We start from the raw sequence: 19,300 nt of genomic DNA on the forward strand, positions 1-19,300 counted from the left end.
TCATTTTTTATCATAGGTACGCAAGAAAAAAAATCCAGAAAATCACATAGAATGATTTTTAAATAATTAATTTGCATTTTATTGCATGACTTATGCATATAAGTATTTGATCACCTACCAACCAGTAAGAATTCCAGCTCTCACAGGCCTGTTAGTTCTTCTTTAAGAAGCCCTCCTGTTCTCCACTCATTACCTGTATTAACTGCATCTGTTTGAACTCGTTACCGGTATAAAAGACACCTGTCCACACACTCAATCAAACAGAATCCATCAGGGATAAAATCATAGACCTGCACAAGGCTGGGATGGGCTACAGGACAATAGGCAAGCAGCTTGGTGAGAAGGCAACAACTGTTGGCGCAATTATAGGAAAATGGAATGGAAAGTTCAAGATGACAGTCAATCTCAATAAGTCAATAAGAGCTTTATGGTCCAAACTCCATTCGCTGTGTTTGGAGGAAGAAGGATGAGTACAATCCCAAGAACACCATCCCAACTGTGAAGCATGGAGGTGGAAACCTCATTTTTTGGGGGGGATGCTTTTCTGCAAAGGGGACCGGACAACTGCACCGTATTGAGGGGAGGACGGATGGGGCCATGTATCGCGAGATCTTGGCCAACAACCTCATTCCCTCAGTAAGCGCATTGAAGATGGGTCGCGGCTGGGTCTTCCAGCATGACGACCCAAAACACACAGCCAGGACAACTAAGGAGTGGCTCCGTAAGAAGCATCTCAAGGTCCTGGAGTGACCTAGCCAGTCTCCAGACCTGAACCCGATAGGAAATCTTTGGAGGGAGCTGTAAGTACGTATTGCCCAGCGACCGCCCCAAAACTTGAAGGATCTGGAGAAGGTCTGTATGGAGTGGGCCAAAATCCCTGCTGCAGTGTGTGCAAACCTGGTCAAGAACTACAGGAACCTGATATCTGTAATTGCAAACAAAGGTTTCTGTACCAAATATAAAGGTCTGCTTTTCTGATGTATCATACTTATGTCATACAATAAAATGCAAATTATTTAAAAATCATACAATGATTTTCTGGATTTGTTTGATTCTGTCTCATAGTTGAAGTGCACCTATGATTAAAAATTACGGACCTCTACATGCTTTGTAAGTAGGAAAACCTGCAAAATTAACATATCAAATACTTGTTCTCCCCACTGTATAAATGTGAGGGGAACATGTCCTCCCCCCTCCTTAATGGAATCTGGATATAGCAGTTAACGCTACCCACCTTTTTTTTTTTTTTTTCAAACCACCTTCAAGTGACATGGTCAGCTTCTACAAGTGTCAGGGATTAAAAATTTTTTCACTTGAGGGCTAGTGTAAAGTATCCCTGGCCACTTATTTTTAAATGACCCAAGTCACACAAACTCCTAACCTGACCAATTAGACACACTGGCAAATAACTTTAGAAATGGCAGTCTTATTTGCTGATGCAGCGGTTTGTGGTTGTGTTCATTGACATTTTCTCCTTATTTTCCAAAGACTACTACGCCAAATGTTCTATAAACCAGCGTAACAATTAACAAAATGTATATTAAAATCACCTCATGGAATTCAAGGTCTAGTCCTTCTTACCATTGATATGAAACACTCAATTTAAAAGTATTTAGGCAGGACTCATTTAATGCAGTTGAAATGGAGAAGTTTTTATCATTTTAACCATTTTTATTATTTCTATAATACATAATGACCTTAAGAGGAAGAGGGCTTCCAAAATGCACAGACTGAGGTATGTGGACAATTGATAAATACAGAAATATAGGTATTGTATCTTTGAGTTGGTCTACTGTTATCTTCAAGTATGTGTTATGGTCCTCTGGGTCCTTTACTTTTTCCACTGCTTGTTTTCGTAGTCCCATTTGGATGCGAAGCCCTCCACTGGATTCATTCTCATGTCCAACGCCCTCTGCAGCTCCTTCTGTTTGTACTCTGCCTCAAATGTGTGTGGGACAGGGCCATACACTGCAAAGACACAATACCAAATGTGTCAGGTAATGGGCTTAATCAGACTGGTCAAAAAACAGTGTAATATAGTTGTTAATTGCATTCCTCTCAGTTTGAATTGCCTATATTTGGAAGAGAGCCATCACTACATCAAAATATCTTTGCAGGCACATCAATGCCAATTTTGCCATTATACTTTTTGAATAACATACCATACTTTCTCTGCCAGAGCACAACCAGGCCAGTGAGGCCGATTAAGAAGAAAACCCCTCCAACGACAGACTTCCACTCTGCCGATCCCTGGTTCATCTCAGCAAAGCTCTGTTTGAAGCTGATACGGTACACTGAAAATTGGAAACACAAAATCTAGATTACATTACATTCATTAAGCTGATGCTTTTGTCCATATATACAATATGTGCATATAACAAAAACAGTCTGACCAATAGATATGAACATTAAAGCATCTCAAAAAAGCATAGTGAAGTGCAGTTAAACCCTACATGCAATCTTCTCCTCATTAGAAAGTGCAGCCCAGGAACCCATCTCCTTCTCCTTCAGGGACTTCTGCTCCGGACTCAGGTTCTGCACATAGCAGATTTCCGGGAGGGGATTCTCCCGCCTGTCAAAGTAGGCAGGGAGAGTGTATTCCTCTACCTTAGCAACACCTGCAGGGGACAACACAGAAGGACTCATCAAATCAAGTTTTGCTAACACCTAATGCCTTCACTGATCTCAAGCTCATCTAAAATGTCTTCTAAGACCATGAGAGAAAGCACTGTGTTGACAGCATTGCACTGCTGTGTTCGCTGTCATTTCAGTCTTGCTCCATGTCACCTGCAGTATTCCTTTAGCTTCAACTCTGAATCTTGTCAAAATATTGTGAAATTACAATATTGGCTAAAATGTAAATCAAATATAGATGAACATGATAAAAATCAGCAAAACCCCTTTGTTGAAATTACTCTGTAACCTGAAACAACACTGGAGGTTAGTTATGGTTTCATTACTTAATGACAGTTGACAAAGCAACAAAAGTTTGCTTAGATCTGGTTAAGGATGTGTTAACCCATGAAATCAGCTGGGGTGGTGTTTCACTGTAATGAAAACTAAAAACACTCTCAGCCCTCCATGTCACATCCTGTTTGTGATGTAGTACTTCATACACACACACACACACACACACACACACACACACACACACACACACACACCATTCAGTCTGTCACTTGATAGTTCTAGATATATTTAAAAATTTACATGCCATCACTGAATATATGTATGAAGTACAGCTAAAAGTCTGTAATTTCAGTACATTGGCACAAAAAATGTGTGTGCGTGCCTGCATGTCAAAACATGTTTACAGGGCGGCAATTCTTTGATCCAACTTAACAAAGTGCCAGATGTACACAGCTACAGTGTCAGGTAGTGGTGCGATGGGAAGAGAGATAAAGCAGGTCCTTTGCACCAGCCAGACTCACATATTGTTTGTATGTATATGTTTATATACACACGAATTAACATGAACACTTAAATGTGGTGAGGAAAACATTTTCATTGAATTCTAGCCCCTCTTTGAGCAAATTTACTGAAGGACTTTGCTTTACTGCATTTTAAGATTTTGCATTCTGAAATAAACAACCTTATGGGCCTTTGATAGGTCACGGGAGATTTATCTTTCAGAACAATGCATGCCCTTTTTAAAAACTCTGTGGCTCTTATGTAATCAATGTAGTGGTATCTAAAGTAAAAACGATGGTATGGAGGCACAAACTCAATCTATTGTTATCCCCCTGCCAAAAATAAAAAATACTCCATGTAATTTCAAGTAATGCTTACCATGTCCTCCGCGTACACAGACAGATGTGGAAATGGCACGTTTGCCAAGAAGGCTAAGGGCTCTGGTGGCCAGCATTCTGTGAAAAATGTGGTGTGAGAGATATTAACAAATTCAAAACACACATTTAAACACATGGGCATGTTTACACATCCTCCGTATAAAATTATTTTGAGCTTTCTTTTTAACGTTACCGTGAAAAACGAGCCTGTTTGTTCAGGGGACCACATTTATATGAATGCATTTATTAAGAATGAATAATGAATTTATCATAATCTGGCCATAGCTGGTGTTCGGGTAAATTACTCCAAGGACAAAGAAGTGGTCGCGAGTTTAACGTCATAACACGATTTCCGGTATTTAACAGTTGTTTTAAATACTTCGTAGCATTATTTACGTTTAAACCAAGTCACCCAGCTCGCATAAAATTCACTAACTACTTGTTTAGATGTATGTTACGCTGACTTAACGTTACTTGTTATGAGTTCATGTGTGTACACCTAGGGTCTAGCGTTAGCTAACGTTACACCGCTTTGCTAAGCTATTGTTAGCGTTAGCTGAATGCACAAGGTCATCGCGCCCGGGGAAAATAATCACATGAATACCAATTTCTTTGAGACAATACTTCACATTTCAATACGTCCCCACTGACTCACACTGCATTTATATAAGCCGATGGCAGACCACTGTATCATCTACTTTCTACGCAACACATCCGCCTACACGAATCTGACGCTAACCTTAGAATAGATGCTAATGACAACTAGCCCGGTTAGCTCCGGTCCGCTCTGACAAAGTCACTTATAGTTCATTGCTTACCTCGGTTAAAATAGTTAATTTATCGAGGACAATTAATTACACTTTTAACGTGTGTAATGTTAAATTGTAAGTAAGCGGTCAAATGCGACGTATTTCTACATGGTTAGAAAGAACCTATTGATAAAAAATACAACCTTTCCCTTGCTCCCGTCCGCCGATAGTCTGAAAGGAAGTGTGACGGTGAACGGAAAGACGTAAGTTACGTGCATAAAGTAGTTTCACGACATTGTCTTTCTGATTTACGGCACCACCGGTGCTGCAGAAACGAGTGGAAGGTGGAAGATTAGCTCTTGTGGCTAGATGTCGTGACACTGAGTAATTCATATAGCACTAAAAAGACTGATGTGTTTTTGCTGCTTGCTACGCTTACATGTACGCGTTAGGCATAGCGTTAACCACATATGCTGGCAGTGGTGGCTGCTGAGGTAGATATCTACTTTTCTCCGTGCATTAACTTGTATGTAACGTTAGCTAACGGTAACAGCAGTCCCTTCTCATCTGTCTGTCAAACGATTCTGTCTCACAAACATGCCTATTCAGCTGACAAGTCAAGCTTACTGTAAAATGGTTTTACATGCTGCCAAGTATCCTCACTGCGCCGTGAATGGATTGCTGGTGGCAGAAAAAACGAAGGAGAAAAAGAAAGACAGCCACAGTGAACCAGTGTTGTGTGTGGACTGTGTGCCGCTGTTTCACGGTACTCTAGCTCTGGCACCAATGCTAGAAGTAGCTTTAACATTGGTAAGTAGCCGTTAAGTAAAATATTCATTCATTTGCTAGTTTGTTGGGCACACTTAGCTTAAACTCTTATAAATTACAGGAGTTTTGCTTTAACTTCGTGGTCATTTGGTAGGCTGTAGATGGTGCTGCTGTTTAACTGTACTGCTTTACACAAACAAGTGTTTTTAATATTGTGTTACCCCTATAAATATCAATGAGGGTTGACTAAATATTAGAATAACTTCTCAGAATGACGAAATACACTTCAACAGCACCACAAACAACATCTTTCAAAAGTATACAACATGATTAGGTTGAATTAACAGCCCTCCAAAGCAATTTCAATAAAACGTAAACATTATAACCTTTATTAACATAGGGTTTATTTCAAAGCAATTTAAGATGACATATGTTGAAAATAAATTTAACCTGAAATCTGCTGTCCTTCTGCACTTTCATGTTGGCTCCACGACTCCTGTTCCCATCTCAGATTGATACTTGGTGTAAAGAAAATAATTATGTGATTGCTGGATATTATCAAGCCAATGAACGCACAAAGGATTCAAGGTAAGAGACAACAAAATGCACACTAACACCCAGGTTGTTTCAGTACAACAACCAGTTCTAAGCCATGCCCCTGACTACTCGGGACTCTGATACACTACATTTTTGGGCCTCTCTCTTGCAGACCCAACCAAGTTGCAGAAAAAGTGGCTGCCAGGATTTCTGAGAACTTCTGCGAAGCAGCAATTGTTATGGTAATAGTAAAATCATTCAGGCTGGTGTTAATGGACTATACCAGTGGTTTTACATGTTTCCGTCCATTTACCCCAAATTATATAAATACTTAACTGCTGACTTTTTTCAATCATGTTCATCCTACTTTCAAGGCAGCCACTGGTTTTAGTTCAATATAATTTCAAAATCGATTAGCTCCACTTTCTGAGATTTATATATTTAGCTGTAGACCATTGTTGAATTTAAAATTTAACATTGTGTGCATACATTCAAACATTTGTTTGGTATGTTCTTGCATTAGGTAGGCTGCAAAAATTATATATTAATATTGTACAGACAAAGTTAATACTGCCTGGAATGTGGTAGAAACATAACAAATATAAAATGCTATACTATGCTTTAAAATGGTTAGAAGAATTAGTAGTGAATTCCGCTAAAACATGCAAAACCCTGGTCTGATCCTGTAAAGCTATACATAACAGCTCACAGAGTCATAGCTGACAGTAATTGTCATTTTCTGTTTGTTTTTTTTTGTTTGTTTGTTTACTCAGGTGGACAACAGTAGATTAACCATTAGCTGTTTTGAGCCCATTGTGCTCATCTATGATCATCATGAAAACAAGTGGAAAAACAGAGAAGTAACTTTGTAAGTGTCTCTGTGCACCTCAACCACAGCTGTGTCATACAAGCTCCCTGTGTTTCTTACTAACTTACACTATTTAGGTGTCACTTACCAAACTGTTTTTGTCCATCTTCCAGTGACTGTTTTGAGGACTGGAGCGAAGCACAGAAGATTACATCTGCTCTGTTAGAGGGAAGGTCCTACGAGAACTTGATTGACTTTGACAACCACTTGGATGATCTCAGGAACGACTGGACCAACCCTGTGATCAACAAGTCCATCCTGGATCTGTGCTAAGACCCTCAGTCAGGAGTACCCTGGACACACATGCAAATAATGCTGCCATTTCAGCATGCTTGATCTAATTGTCGTGTAGCACAGGAGTACAAAAATGCTGAACTTGTAGTCTTTGTTCCTTCAAAGGGCTCCCGTACTGACGGGAGTTTGGGGGGCACTGACTAGTCAGGCCAAAATCTCTTAAGGGTAAGCGCCATATGTGCACTGTTGGCATGTGTCTGCCTTTACAAGGTGGTACTGAGGTGATTTTGTTTTTGAATGCAACTTAATTGTTTTTTTTGTTTGTTTTTTTTGCAATGGTTTGTGTTTATTCATAGATGTGTGCTTAAAGTTAAATTCTATTCTCGAGTATTTGATCTATTTTTTTTGTCTTAAATTTTACAGCCAGTAGCCATATACGAGAGCAATTTCTAAATAATGAACAATGTTAGATGATGATTGTACTACTGAGATATGATATAAAAATGTTCTTTTATTAAATTTCTAGTTTTGTTTTAAGCCCTGAAACAAAATTCACACGTAGAACAGAAGTTCTTTGGAACACATAGATGGCATTGAACAAGAGAGACGGGAATCTCAAAGGTTTGGTCTCATTGGACTGTCACATGCCAACTCAAGTCTGTTTGTAGATTCACCAGTAATGACAATGGGATGATTGACTCAAGAGCTTTGACTTTTAAATAATTGATGCTTACATTTCGGCGATGCATGTCTCCTGTCATTGTCACTGGTGCACTTCAGAAGGTCATTCTGGATGATACACATGTCGGCATGGTGGCTTTTGATTGTTGCAATGGAAGATTTATTCAGAAATACAATGCACTGAATCAGATCGCAGGAATGTGTTAATTTAGTTTAATGTTGGATATGTATTTTAAGAATTAGGTAATAGTATTTATTATACTTAAATAATAATAATGTGAGGATGCAGAACCACCTTTTGTATTTGAGATTAGAATTAATTATTTCTAATTATTGTAAGCTAATCACTTAAATAATTGTGTGGACATCATCACATTTTTTACAGAAATTTTATGAACTGAATGTACAATGAAACCGACTTTTGAAATGATCAAAGTCTTCGTCCGACTCATCATTTAGTAAATTATTTTGCTAGATGTCTTATACTGTTGCCATGACAGTTTAGAAAAGGTTTATTAAAAATGTGAAAACTATCACAAAAAAATGCGGCAGCTTCAGGGCTGCTGCATTTCTTTGGTTTAGTTTTACATACTTTAACAAGTGCCATTCAAGGGTTGTATTAATGGCTTTGCTGCTATATCAGGAACACGTGTGTCAGGGGGTGGTGCAGTGGTTAGCACTGTCGCCTCAAAGCAAGAAGGTCGTGGTTTCAAACCCACTTGCCCCAGCCTTTCTGTGTGGAGTTTGCATGTTCTCCCCGTGTCTGCTTGGGTTCTCTCCGGGTGCTCCGGTTTCGTCCCACCGTCCAAAGACATGCAGGCTAGGTTGTCTGGTGAGCCTAAATTGTCCTGAGGTGTGAGCATGAGTGGTTGTTTGTCTATGTGTGGCCCTGCGGTGCGACCTGTCCAGCCGATGTCAGCTGGGATTGGCTCCAGCCCCCCGCGACCCTGTACGCAGGATAAGCGGTTGATGATGGATGAAATTAAACATGTATGTAACTAACACAGCGAAGTATAAATACAGAATATATGGGTGGTGATGGGGCAGTGGATAAGACACATCCACCAATGTGTCCCTGAGGAAGACACTAGACAAAACACAAAACACGAGACACAAGACCCCTAGATGCTCCAGAGGCGTGTGACCTCTGACATATATAGCAATTGTAAGTCGCTTTGGATAAAAGCCTCAGTGAAATGAATAAAAAAGTATGACTATGAGTGGCAATAGTTAGTCCTTTTATTAATCCCAGTGGGAAATTGCATCATTATTGCAGCCAAGTCACAGCAATAGCATATACCTGAACCATCCCTAAATAATAAAGTTTACCAATAAATCATATTTCCTGGTCTAAAACTGTTGTAGATTTCCTGACATGTCCATATAAGGAAGTGATGATTCACAATTCATGTTGTTAAAATAACTTGGAAGCTTTGCTGACCTTTGCTCACTTACCCTTAATGTTTTCTCTTTGCTTGCCTTCTGTGTCTTAAATTGATCATATGTAGCACCCGCTCTAATCTTTCACTTTGCCCTGAAAACTTTCCCGTCTTTCAGTTCTGCTTCATTATTTTATTTATTATATTTATTTCCCAAATTAAAAAAAATCACTCTGATGATCTTATCATGAGTAGTGGCATGCAGTAGGCTTTCTGCATGCCCTGCAAACATGCTTTTTTGGCTCATACCGCAAGCTGTTCGATTGTCCACTCATGACTACGCATAAAGAACTGGCACAAAGTGTTGTTCTCAGTTTCAGCCACTGCTTATACTTTGTGCTACTAACCTTTCACAGAAATGTAGTTATTAGGCCATAAGCCAAAAGCAGGTTTATTTGTATAGCACATTTCAACAACAAGGTCATTCAAAGTGCATAAAAGGAGCATAGGCCAATATAAAGACATTTTGAGAAATTAAAGAGTTCAGTAGAAAATAAAAACACTAAAACAGGATAGTAAAAGTTACAGTGCAGTGTAAGATAACCAAAAGCCTTAAATTTGATTTGATAAAAGGCAAAGAGACAAGTCTTTATCCTTAATTTTAAAACTCTAAGCGTAGCCGTTTTATGGGAGTTTGTTCTACATGGTGCATATTTAGTTTTACTCTGGGGACAGAAAGCAGACCCGTTCCAGACCACCTGAGTCTGGATAGTTCATAACGTAGCAGAAGATCAGAAATATATTGTGGCCCTAACCCATTCAGTGCTTCATAAACCAACCAGTAATATTTTAAAATAAATGATTTGACAGACAGGAAGCCAGTATAAAGACTTAAGAACTGAAGTGATGTGATCCACTGTTTTGGTCTCATTGAGGACACAACCGTACTAATTAGCTGCTGTTCTCTCAGATAAGTCAAGTGCTGGTAATAAAAGTATAAGTGCTAAGGCTCCAAATAATGATATTTTAATTATTGATTAATCTACAGAATATTTTGTTCCATAAAACATCACAAAATAGTGACAAATGCCCGACATATTTCCTGTAGCCCAAGGTAGTGTTATCAAATGTCTTGTTTTATCCAACCAACAGTCCAAAACCCAAAGACATTACATGACAAGAAAAAGCAGTAAACACTTACATTTGCGATACTAGAACTGTTTACTTCCAAATGATTGTGGGATATAATTCATTAGTTTCTGATTCATTTTCTGTCAATGGACTAATGAGTCAACCTGCTACTTGTTTCAGCAGTAAATTAGTAACTTTGGGATTTATATTAAAAGGCATTGTGCCTGTATTTTGCACAGCTATAAGATTGTGTCATTTAATCCACAACTTCATCTGTATTCTCACATACTGTATACAGTGTAATTCCTTTAAAATTAAACCTCATTGATCATCAGGGTCATGACATTTCAATACATCACATTATAAAATATACATTTTAAACCAGATGATACAGTATGATGTATCAATATCCATGTCCATCCATGCTACTTTATACTTAAACTTCAGCACATTTTGGAGGGAAATATTGTACTTTTTACTCAACTATATATCTTATATACAACCAACAACTAGTTACACTGAATAGAAAGATTTCCCATTCAAAACATATAGTCAGTTTATAAAAAGCATTTTACAGATTAAACTTGTGTAGTATACTGTTTGCTTATAATACTTTTGTACCTTTAGTAAAGTAAAATTGTGAATGCAGGACTTTGTAATAGAGTAAATTTGTTTTAAGTGTGTGGTAACATCTAAGGATCACAAGTGTTTAATAAATGCCTTCTGCTAGCTGACTTTGTAAAACCATATCAAAGGCAAACTTGCATGAATAACAAATACTGCAAACAATATTAAAACAGCTCTGACTGGTGCAGAAATGCCAGATGGAACTCTTTACATTCATGTTTAGCGCGTCGTGGCGTCTTTATAAGTCGGTGAATACTGCCATCTAGTAGCGCTTTGCCACAACTGTTGCTGTCACATGACCCACTACTTCCTTCCGGGGCAGACAAAACGAAAAAAATAAGGATTGGTCAGTGTCGTCATGGTCAGTAAACGGCCTTGAAACTACAAGTTCTCTAATGTTTCAGATATGCCAAGTAGGGGATAACACACAAAGACGCCGAAGTTTTTAAAGTGAACAAAACGGTAAAAAGTGCTCGCTGAGCGGTGTGACGTCTTCATTCGATGACCGGCTTGTCTCATCCTACGTGTTCCTTGTAGGTTCATGCAGCCGGCAGCGCGGGAACAATCAGCGGAGTAGATGTGAGGGTAAAGTTTGGAAATAAAATAATCTAGCTGAACAATTATGGATCCCTCGGAGGTAGAGTTCCTTGCCGAGAAAGAGATGGTGACTATAATACCAAATTTCAGTCTAGACAAGATCTATCTGATCGGGGTAAGTGAGTTACTTTATTTGTCAAGACGTTGTTTAACACGGTCAAACATCAGCTCAATAGTTAATGTTAGCATATGCCAAACCTTCACGTTACAGTGCGATGATGAATTGTGATACATTCAGGTTTTCGCATGTAACGTTACTGTATGGGCCAGTAACGTTAGCCTTAATGTACGTTAAGGTCAATAAGTCAAATCACCAGCTGTAATCAGCGCTCATGTTACATGCTTTTGAAGGTAGGAGTCGGGTGGCTCTGAGTGTGAACACGGTGTGGGTTTTTCTGTCCTCAGGGTGACCTGGGCCCCTTCAACCCTGGACTGCCAGTTGATGTTCCTGTGTGGCTGGCCCTTAACCTGAAACAGAGACAGAAATGTAGAATTGTTCCTCCTGCATGGATGGATGTTGGTAAGATATACAGTACACACGGTCTGTGACATATTTTCAAGTGGCCAGGATAGGTGAATAATTTTAAGGTCAGAGGACTGTTGTTAAATGGCTGGCTTTATACTAGGGATGAAATGGTATGAAAATTTCATATCACGATTATAGTGACCAAAATAATCACGGTTATCAGTATTATCACGGTATTGTAAAAATGTGCTGAAAAAGATTAAAATGTACTGATACACAAACTGGAACCATTTCAACAAGTTTTATGTTGAAAACTACAAACACAGTTGCCATTTTGTTTGCATAAAAAATAAAATAACAGCAAATACCTTTTTTTTTAAACAAATGAAAATCTAAGTGTGCATTATCAAGATTTTATATTTTATATTATATAGGTAATACAATGACCCCCGTGGACAATTGCATGAAAACAATTTTTGAGACAGGAGACAGTGATAGTAACTGCAATGAGCCAAACAACTGACGTAAATACAGAGGAGTCTGTAGCGTTTCTAGATATGCTGGTTGGTTGACTAAACTGCGTAATGTGTTATCATGTGCAGTGGACATATAGACTCTGCCTACACACGACGCACACAGCAGCAGAACAACGTGTAGCGTTTTTACAAGAGCAGCAACACTGAGAACTTCAGTTTACACGCTGTTAGCAAATCAGAGAGACAAACAAAAGCTAAAAGTTAAATCACCCTGCGTTCACTATAAGGTAATTTTCTTCAATGAAGTTTCCCCTCAGCGCTCTCAAAAACTAAAATACGACCGGACTTCAGAGTGACTGAAAAATCTCCGCAGCGTGATCTTCCGCCGTGTTGTCATTGACCCAAACAAACCCATGTTTGATTCTGCGCATGCGCGCCTGCTTCTGGGAGACGCTGGACAGTGTTTGCCGGTTATCATGCTAATTAAAATGTGTATGGTAATAATAACCGTCGAGAATTTTACCATGGTTTACCGTTAAACCGGTAATCGTTTCATCCATACTTTATACTATATTTTTCTTATTGTCAACAAAGATCACAAAAGACAAAAAACAACACATTAGTTCAGACTTCCTTACGCTTTCTTCCTACTGAAAATATTAAGTACAAATTTACAGTTTCATTTTAAAAAAAAGGCTATCTTTTTTGCATATATTATTTAAACAGAAGTAAATAGTGCATTTGTTGCAAACTATTTACAGCAGCAGGACAGTGTATGCGATACTGACTCCAAATAAACTGTTCAAATCATCATAAAGCAAGTCACAAAGGTGGGGCTCATTGGTGTGTTTTTAATAGTGTTTGGACAACAGGTGCTGAGGAATAAGATATCAGGCCTTGTCTGTGCAGGATATACTTGTTTGTAGAATCAGTTCATTGCTCGAAGAAAAATAATGTGATTGTAAATCACTCGTCCTTGTTGATCACAAAAACTGAAAAACTTTTACACATGATGCTGAAAATACCTGGACCTGGAACTTCATTTAGTGTTCTTGACTTGCCTGCTGTTATTAATGTGCAGAGAAACTGGAGGAGATGCGAGAGCTTGAGAGGAAAGAGGAAGCCTTTACGTCTGTTCCCAGTCCTTACTACATGGAGCTGACCAAACTGCTACTGAACTAGTGAGTCATAGAAAGTAAAGTAATCACGTTGCAGAAGTTGTGCGTTATTGTGCTTGTGGTGTTTAGAGTAATTAGTTTGTGTAAATGCTCTCTTTTTGTCTGCGTATGTTACCTTTTTAAATGACAGTTTGTGTGTCTGTAGTGCGTCTGACAACATTCCTAAAGCCGATGAGATCCGCACGCTGGTCAAAGACATCTGGGACACGCGTATTGCCAAACTCCGCCTCTCTGCTGACCGCTTCATAAACCAGCTGGAGGCTCACGCCAAGGTAAAACTGATGAGGACGAATCATAGACTGAGCATTTAGTTTCCACAAACCGCTAATAGGACATTATAGAGCTGAAACAATTAGTCAAATAATTGATTAGGCGAGTAATTAATCAAAAGGTAATTGATCTTCTTAAATGTAGATATTTGCTGGTTTTCTTACTCCACTGTGATGGTAAAGTAGATGTGCTTTGGACTTGGACTGTAGGTCCAATAAACATCAATATGAAGGTGTTACCATGGGACTGTGAAAAGGGCATTTTCTTTTACTATTTTCTAACGACTGACTGAATATCTGCAAAAAATAATCAGCAGATGAATCAACAATAAAATAAATGGTTTGTTGCAATGGTAGGATATTGTCAACTTAGCTGCATACATGTACAGTCTCATTTTAAATGGCCACTCAGGTGAAACCTCTGAAGATTCATCAGGTAAACTTGAACCTTAGAGCACCTTGATCGTTTCCTAATCAACAGGATTAACTGTCTTGGTCACAGTGTCTTGCAAAAAATAATTGGGATTATCTCTTTATCCTCTCACCTTGTGGCCCTACTGCTTTCTTGTTATATTAAGATCCAGCAGATATGAGCACAAGTGTTCACAGCTGTCATTAGAGGAAGAATGTTATTTTTACTTGTTTGAAACTGAGCCTCATGTCTCACTCTTCCCCCCTACCCCCTGTAGCTCGACAACCTGACTCTGATGGAGATCAACACCATACGATCGTTCCTTCTTGACTCTCTCAACTGCATGTACAAACTACGTTCCAATATGCAGCCTGGTTCGAGTAAGACCCAGTTCATGGACTATTGATCCACAACATTAGGGCCTGCTGAACAGGTTTGGACCAATAATTTGGGAAGAGTAGGGCTAAAGCCTTGGACTTCATTACTCAAAAGACTGTTTTCTCAGAAATTGAGTCCGCAAGATTGATGTGAATGGTGGATTGAAGCAAACGGAGTTTTACTCTTTTTTTTTTTTTTTTTTAGGGAGACATGCGGTGATCTGTACATATTAAAAGCATGTAGGCTTTATATGTTCCTGCTGTTGGAAACGTGCATATTTAATTTAGGATGCTCACTTCACTGTAGTTTAAAATTGCAACCATTGTTTGTCTCAATCAGTTACAAAATAAATGTATTTGTGTGTATGTCTAGGATATACAACTATACTTTTTTTTTTTTTTTTTCCTCCCCTCTTTAATTTTAGATTTTAAATAATTGTGTCAAATAATCATTATTATGTTGGTAGCCCATTTGTGTAATACTTCCTCTGCATATTTTACAGCGTTCTATATGTAGTGTTTTGCAGAGGTTCGCCTGCAAAATTCTGGTAGAAGCCCTACAGTAAACATGAGAATGCTTGTTATATAGCTGAAACTTAAGACAACAATTTTTATAAATAATTCATTGATAGACTGAAGCAAAACTGGTGATTGGTGAGCTGTCAGTTTCAGCTTCTCATTTTTATGTGTAAACTAAACTGGAATTCTTTGGGTTTTGATCTGTTGACCGGAGCAAACATTTATATAAATCAATGTAGGCTCTCATCTTTCACTTTTTTTATTTTATTTTATTTTTTACATTTTATAGAGAAATTAATCAAAAATAATGTGAATAATGAAGATAACTGACAGTTATTTTTCCAGCAACACCTGTTTGGGTCAATTTTAGGATGACAGAAATGGCGACCTAGTAGTATAAGATTCCAAGTGTATCATAAAGGGCAGTCTGCTGTATTAATAAAAATACAGAAACAATAGGCTCCCTCTGATCATTGGTACCCATCTACTGATCATCAGTGATATTGGTGAGATGAGGTGCCTGTGCAGAGCCCAAAGAATACTAAAGGACAGTACCCGCCACAGCCTGTTCACCCTGTTGCCTTCTGGGAAGAGATATAGGGGTTTCTGCTGCTGCACCACCACACTGCAGAGCAATTTTCTCCCCAAGCTGTCAGACATTTAAACTCAAATTCATCCTCAGCACTGTTCCATTAAATACAGTTTATTTCCCATGACCATTTTTATGATTACTTTTGTTTTACTGTATATCATTAGTTACAAATTAAATTTCACTTCACAACCTGTTCTAGAGTGACAAATAAACCTACCATCTACTTCAAAATTTTGTCCTGTATGTATAAAAATCTAATTTATGTCCTTGTGGAGACATTTGGCCTATACTTGACCCATCTTAAATATTTTACAGCAGTGAGGAACTGCAGCTCAGCGTCCCAACACAAACTCCAGTTCTTAAATGCATGTCTTGTAGGGTGGAATTTTTTAAATACATGAATGTATGTAATTTTAGTGTTCTACTCTCCCATGAAATTGCCCACAAACAGACAAAGGTGGATATTTAACATTTTGGAATATTTTATTTTCTTTTTTGTCTGAAATCACAGCCATATATTCATAAATACCTAATTACTACATTCAACAAAGAATATATTACATTACAATGAATTCAAACAAGTACATTTTAAAAACAGGATTTCACAGCATCTAGACATCCTCCACTGAGTAATGGGGCTATTGCATGGGTGTGCGTGGGTTGGAGATAGGGAGGCTGGGTAAGGGGCTCACCACACTGCACCTTCCTCCCCAGCTCATTGGCAGCTTACCTCAGCATGCCTACTCCCTCATTAACTGATAGGCTGCACTCCTAGCTCTCTTCTGCTCTGTAAAAAATAACAGACTACACCCTGTATCCACCTGATCCTCTGAACTGGCTTTGGGCCTCATTAAAAAAAATGTCAGATGATTAAATTGATTCTCGGTGATACATTTAGATAAAGGAATTCTGTGTCAGTTCTTGACATGCACATTTTTGAGAGGTGTGAGACAAACTGTAGACGCTTAAAAGTAAAATGTAAGGTCCCTGATCACTGATGTTCTGTGTAGAATGTCCATCATATGGACTGCAACTCATTCACATGCTCCCAAATTCTTGAGGCACTTGTAATTAATATACTGTATGTAAGGGTAAGCATGTAAATTTTATTTTTACAAATTAACTTCATGCACATTTTCAAAGTTTTACATTTTTTACTTTGAAATACTGAAATTCCCCACCCTTTTCAAACCAACCATCCCACAATTATCTATACACCTCGTCGATGGTCTTTAGGCCGAGCTGAGGCAACATGAGACATTTAGTCTGTGTAAAACGTGGCTGAATCTCAGGGCAGAGCTGACAACAAGGATGAAGGTCAGGCAGAGGTTGTAAAGAGGTTTGAGGCTAGGTAAATCAAACTTATCTGATTTTTATGTGTACTAAGAAATGCCCAGTTTGAATCTATTTTTTGTGTGATTTCCGGTCTGTTATTTATCAGATGTTGGCAACTTTGGATAGTGAGGGTCTTAAAAATGGGTAAATGCAATAAGGAAATGAGTTGGGGTCAAAGGTATTAAGCAGAGGAAGATGGCCATTGTGGTTTGAATGTTTGGCTAACTAATTGCAACTCAAATTGAAATTAAGAATCCAAAATGCTACCGTTTTCATTTTGGCACTAGGTCCTTTCATGGCTGCTGATAAAGGCTTGATCTTGTAAGGCATAACATAATGCAAACCGTCATATTGTTTGAGTCCAATGCTATTTTAATGTCATGCAAAGTGAAGCGAAAGGTCCAATGGTAGGATAAAGCATCAAGAACCAGTTTCCTCAGCTGGCTGCTTAAGAGACTCTTCATGTCTTTCCAAAGTAAATCAAGTATGTCAAGTGACCAAAGTAAAAAAAAAAAAAAAAAAAATAGAATTCTGTCACTGTGGGTCTCAACTCAACAAGTTTCTGTATGAGAACATCACAAGCTAACTAGTAATGCTAGCAGCAGTGAATCTGAGCAGAGGAGCTGTTGAAATGGGCATTAAAACAGAGAGACACATGTTACTGTGAAGGGAGGGGGATGAGAGGGCAGGAGCCATGTCTCACGACCTCGAAGTAAGCTTTGCTGAGCTCAGATGCCAGATGAGGTGTTCTCTCTCACACTGTTAAATGTCTCTAAACGAGCTGTTCTGGCCAGCAGCAGTACAAACACTAAAAGCAAGGCTTTCTTTTCCAACCCAAAAAAGCATAAACATATAAAAATGGCAGGCTTTTTCTTTTAAAAGAACAATGATTAAAGTAATAAAAACATACAAAATTCTTTTAAGTCTTCATATTATATACAATACAAGGCTGAAGCACCTTTTAAAATTCTTATTCTCAAATTTTCTATTTCGAAATAAAACATTTCCTTTATTCTTTTCCAAAAATGTGCATTTTCTAAGTTCTTCCCTAATTTGAACAGTTCTTTGTTGTAACACAGTACCAACCAGGTAGTTCTTCAGCTTTTATTCTTAAGTGCATTTCCAGTTCAAAAGCTCATGTGGCCACTGTGATAAAATCAGTCCCAACTGGCCAGAAGCCTTTGGAGCGTTCAAGTCTCTAGACGATACCCCCTCCTGGGGTAGCTGCTCCCTCATTGGCAGGATTGTCTGTGTAGCTGTGGCGGTGAGGGATGCAGGGACTGAATAATAGAGCAGCAGGGACTGAAGACTGTGTGGAAAGCAGGTGCATGTGTGTGTATATGTGTGTTTGTGTGTGTGTGTTGATCTTCAGGTACTCCAGCCTCAAACTCTCGCTCATCTCGGGGTTGGCTACATTGGCACACGTTAGTGGCTCGTGGCACAGTCCCTGGCTGGCCACAATCCAAAGACTGCCTGTCCTTCACTGAATGGTCCTGTATCACCCATGTATCCATTCACTCCATCCATCCATCCATCCATCCATCCATTCATTCATTCATCTATCTTATCTAGCCAGCCATATTCTCCTCCATGGAGCCATGTGGATCAGGCCATGAAAAATAAACTCTGGGTGTCAGTCTGAAAGGGGAGGTGGCCGGCGCCTGGGGGCCCATCAGGTCGCCGTGTCGGGGTCACCTGGGAGGGTAGCCTTTGTAATGGCCGCCTCTCGGCCAGTGTGTCTGTGGCAGCGTCAAACACTTCCTGAAGTGCTCCAGCTCTGCTTGTAGCTTCTCCCTTTCCACTGCCAGCTTCTGTCTCTGGGACATCAGCTCCTACGTGACCAGGGTAGCATAGAGGGAAGACAGAAAATATACAGTTAACATTTGGAAGCCTATATTTTAAAGATCATAGAGGTAGACATCTGATTCATACTCTGTACCCAACACTTGTGGGTTTAGACCTTATGACTGGGATGAAACCTCCCTTTATCATGAAACCATTATTGACTTTAATTAGCAGTTTATATGGCACCTGCTCCTGTACGTGGCCACGTATTTCTTGGCAGAGCATCTTGCAGTCATAGTACTGACTGTGTTGATGTGATTTTTGAAACTGCTTCTCTTGCCACATTATAGGTGTTTGCAGGTTTTGGCTTGCAATTTATGCACTGAATATTTGGCATTTTTTAAACTCTGCTAGCTCCCTCATGCTGCTTCTGAAACCTGCATGGCAAATATGTATTTAAATGAATGATTTACAAGTATAGTTGCCTGTTTCATTTAGGGATGCACCAAATGTTCGGCCACCAAAATTAAAC

The 19,300-nt window shown here is 38.9% G+C and overlaps 4 protein-coding genes across 5 annotated transcripts in view; 2 read left to right on the forward strand and 2 right to left on the reverse strand.

The window, feature by feature from the left end:
• Nucleotides 1-1,609: 1,609 nt before the first annotated feature.
• LOC119890220 lies at nt 1,610-4,825 on the reverse strand. Its single transcript, XM_038701371.1, has 5 exons — nt 4,741-4,825; nt 3,790-3,866; nt 2,454-2,618; nt 2,163-2,294; nt 1,610-1,968 (listed from the first exon to the last, which is right to left on the reverse strand). Exons 2-5 carry the CDS (start codon nt 3,863-3,865, stop codon nt 1,832-1,834), a joined length of 510 nt encoding a protein of 169 aa, XP_038557299.1. The 5' UTR covers nt 3,866; nt 4,741-4,825; the 3' UTR covers nt 1,610-1,831.
• Nucleotides 4,826-4,857: 32 nt separating this feature from the next.
• emc8 (ER membrane protein complex subunit 8) lies at nt 4,858-8,053 on the forward strand. 2 transcript variants are annotated; one of them, XM_038701368.1, is made up of 6 exons: nt 4,858-5,031; nt 5,147-5,347; nt 5,817-5,893; nt 6,015-6,084; nt 6,616-6,710; nt 6,824-8,053. In XM_038701368.1, the coding sequence occupies exons 1-6, from the start codon at nt 5,008-5,010 to the stop codon at nt 6,981-6,983; spliced, it is 627 nt and encodes a 208-aa protein (XP_038557296.1). In that variant the 5' UTR covers nt 4,858-5,007; the 3' UTR covers nt 6,984-8,053. The 2 variants fall into 2 exon arrangements, with proteins under 2 accessions (XP_038557296.1, XP_038557297.1); XM_038701369.1 differs by having other exon boundaries at nt 4,885-5,347; nt 6,824-8,048.
• A 3,090-nt stretch (nt 8,054-11,143) lies between these two features.
• Nucleotides 11,144-15,513, forward strand: gins2 (GINS complex subunit 2). Its single transcript, XM_038700665.1, has 6 exons — nt 11,144-11,224; nt 11,300-11,474; nt 11,765-11,879; nt 13,383-13,482; nt 13,625-13,751; nt 14,438-15,513. Exons 2-6 carry the CDS (start codon nt 11,385-11,387, stop codon nt 14,564-14,566), a joined length of 561 nt encoding a protein of 186 aa, XP_038556593.1. The 5' UTR covers nt 11,144-11,224; nt 11,300-11,384; the 3' UTR covers nt 14,567-15,513.
• Nucleotides 15,514-16,112: 599 nt separating this feature from the next.
• The window catches only part of gse1 (Gse1 coiled-coil protein), a 171,279-nt gene continuing 168,091 nt past the window's right edge, over nt 16,113-19,300 (reverse strand). The window contains exon 17 of the mRNA XM_038700664.1: nt 16,113-18,815. Within this exon, the coding sequence (XP_038556592.1) occupies nt 18,675-18,815 (141 nt within the window). The 3' untranslated portion in view covers nt 16,113-18,674. The remainder of the gene's footprint in view (nt 18,816-19,300) is intronic.

The sequence above is a fragment of the Micropterus salmoides genome, unplaced genomic scaffold (assembly GCF_014851395.1).
Source record: "Micropterus salmoides isolate LMB-PRFRI ecotype aquatic unplaced genomic scaffold, ASM1485139v1 Ms_hic_scaffold_6, whole genome shotgun sequence".
Classification (NCBI taxonomy): domain Eukaryota; kingdom Metazoa; phylum Chordata; class Actinopteri; order Centrarchiformes; family Centrarchidae; genus Micropterus; species Micropterus salmoides.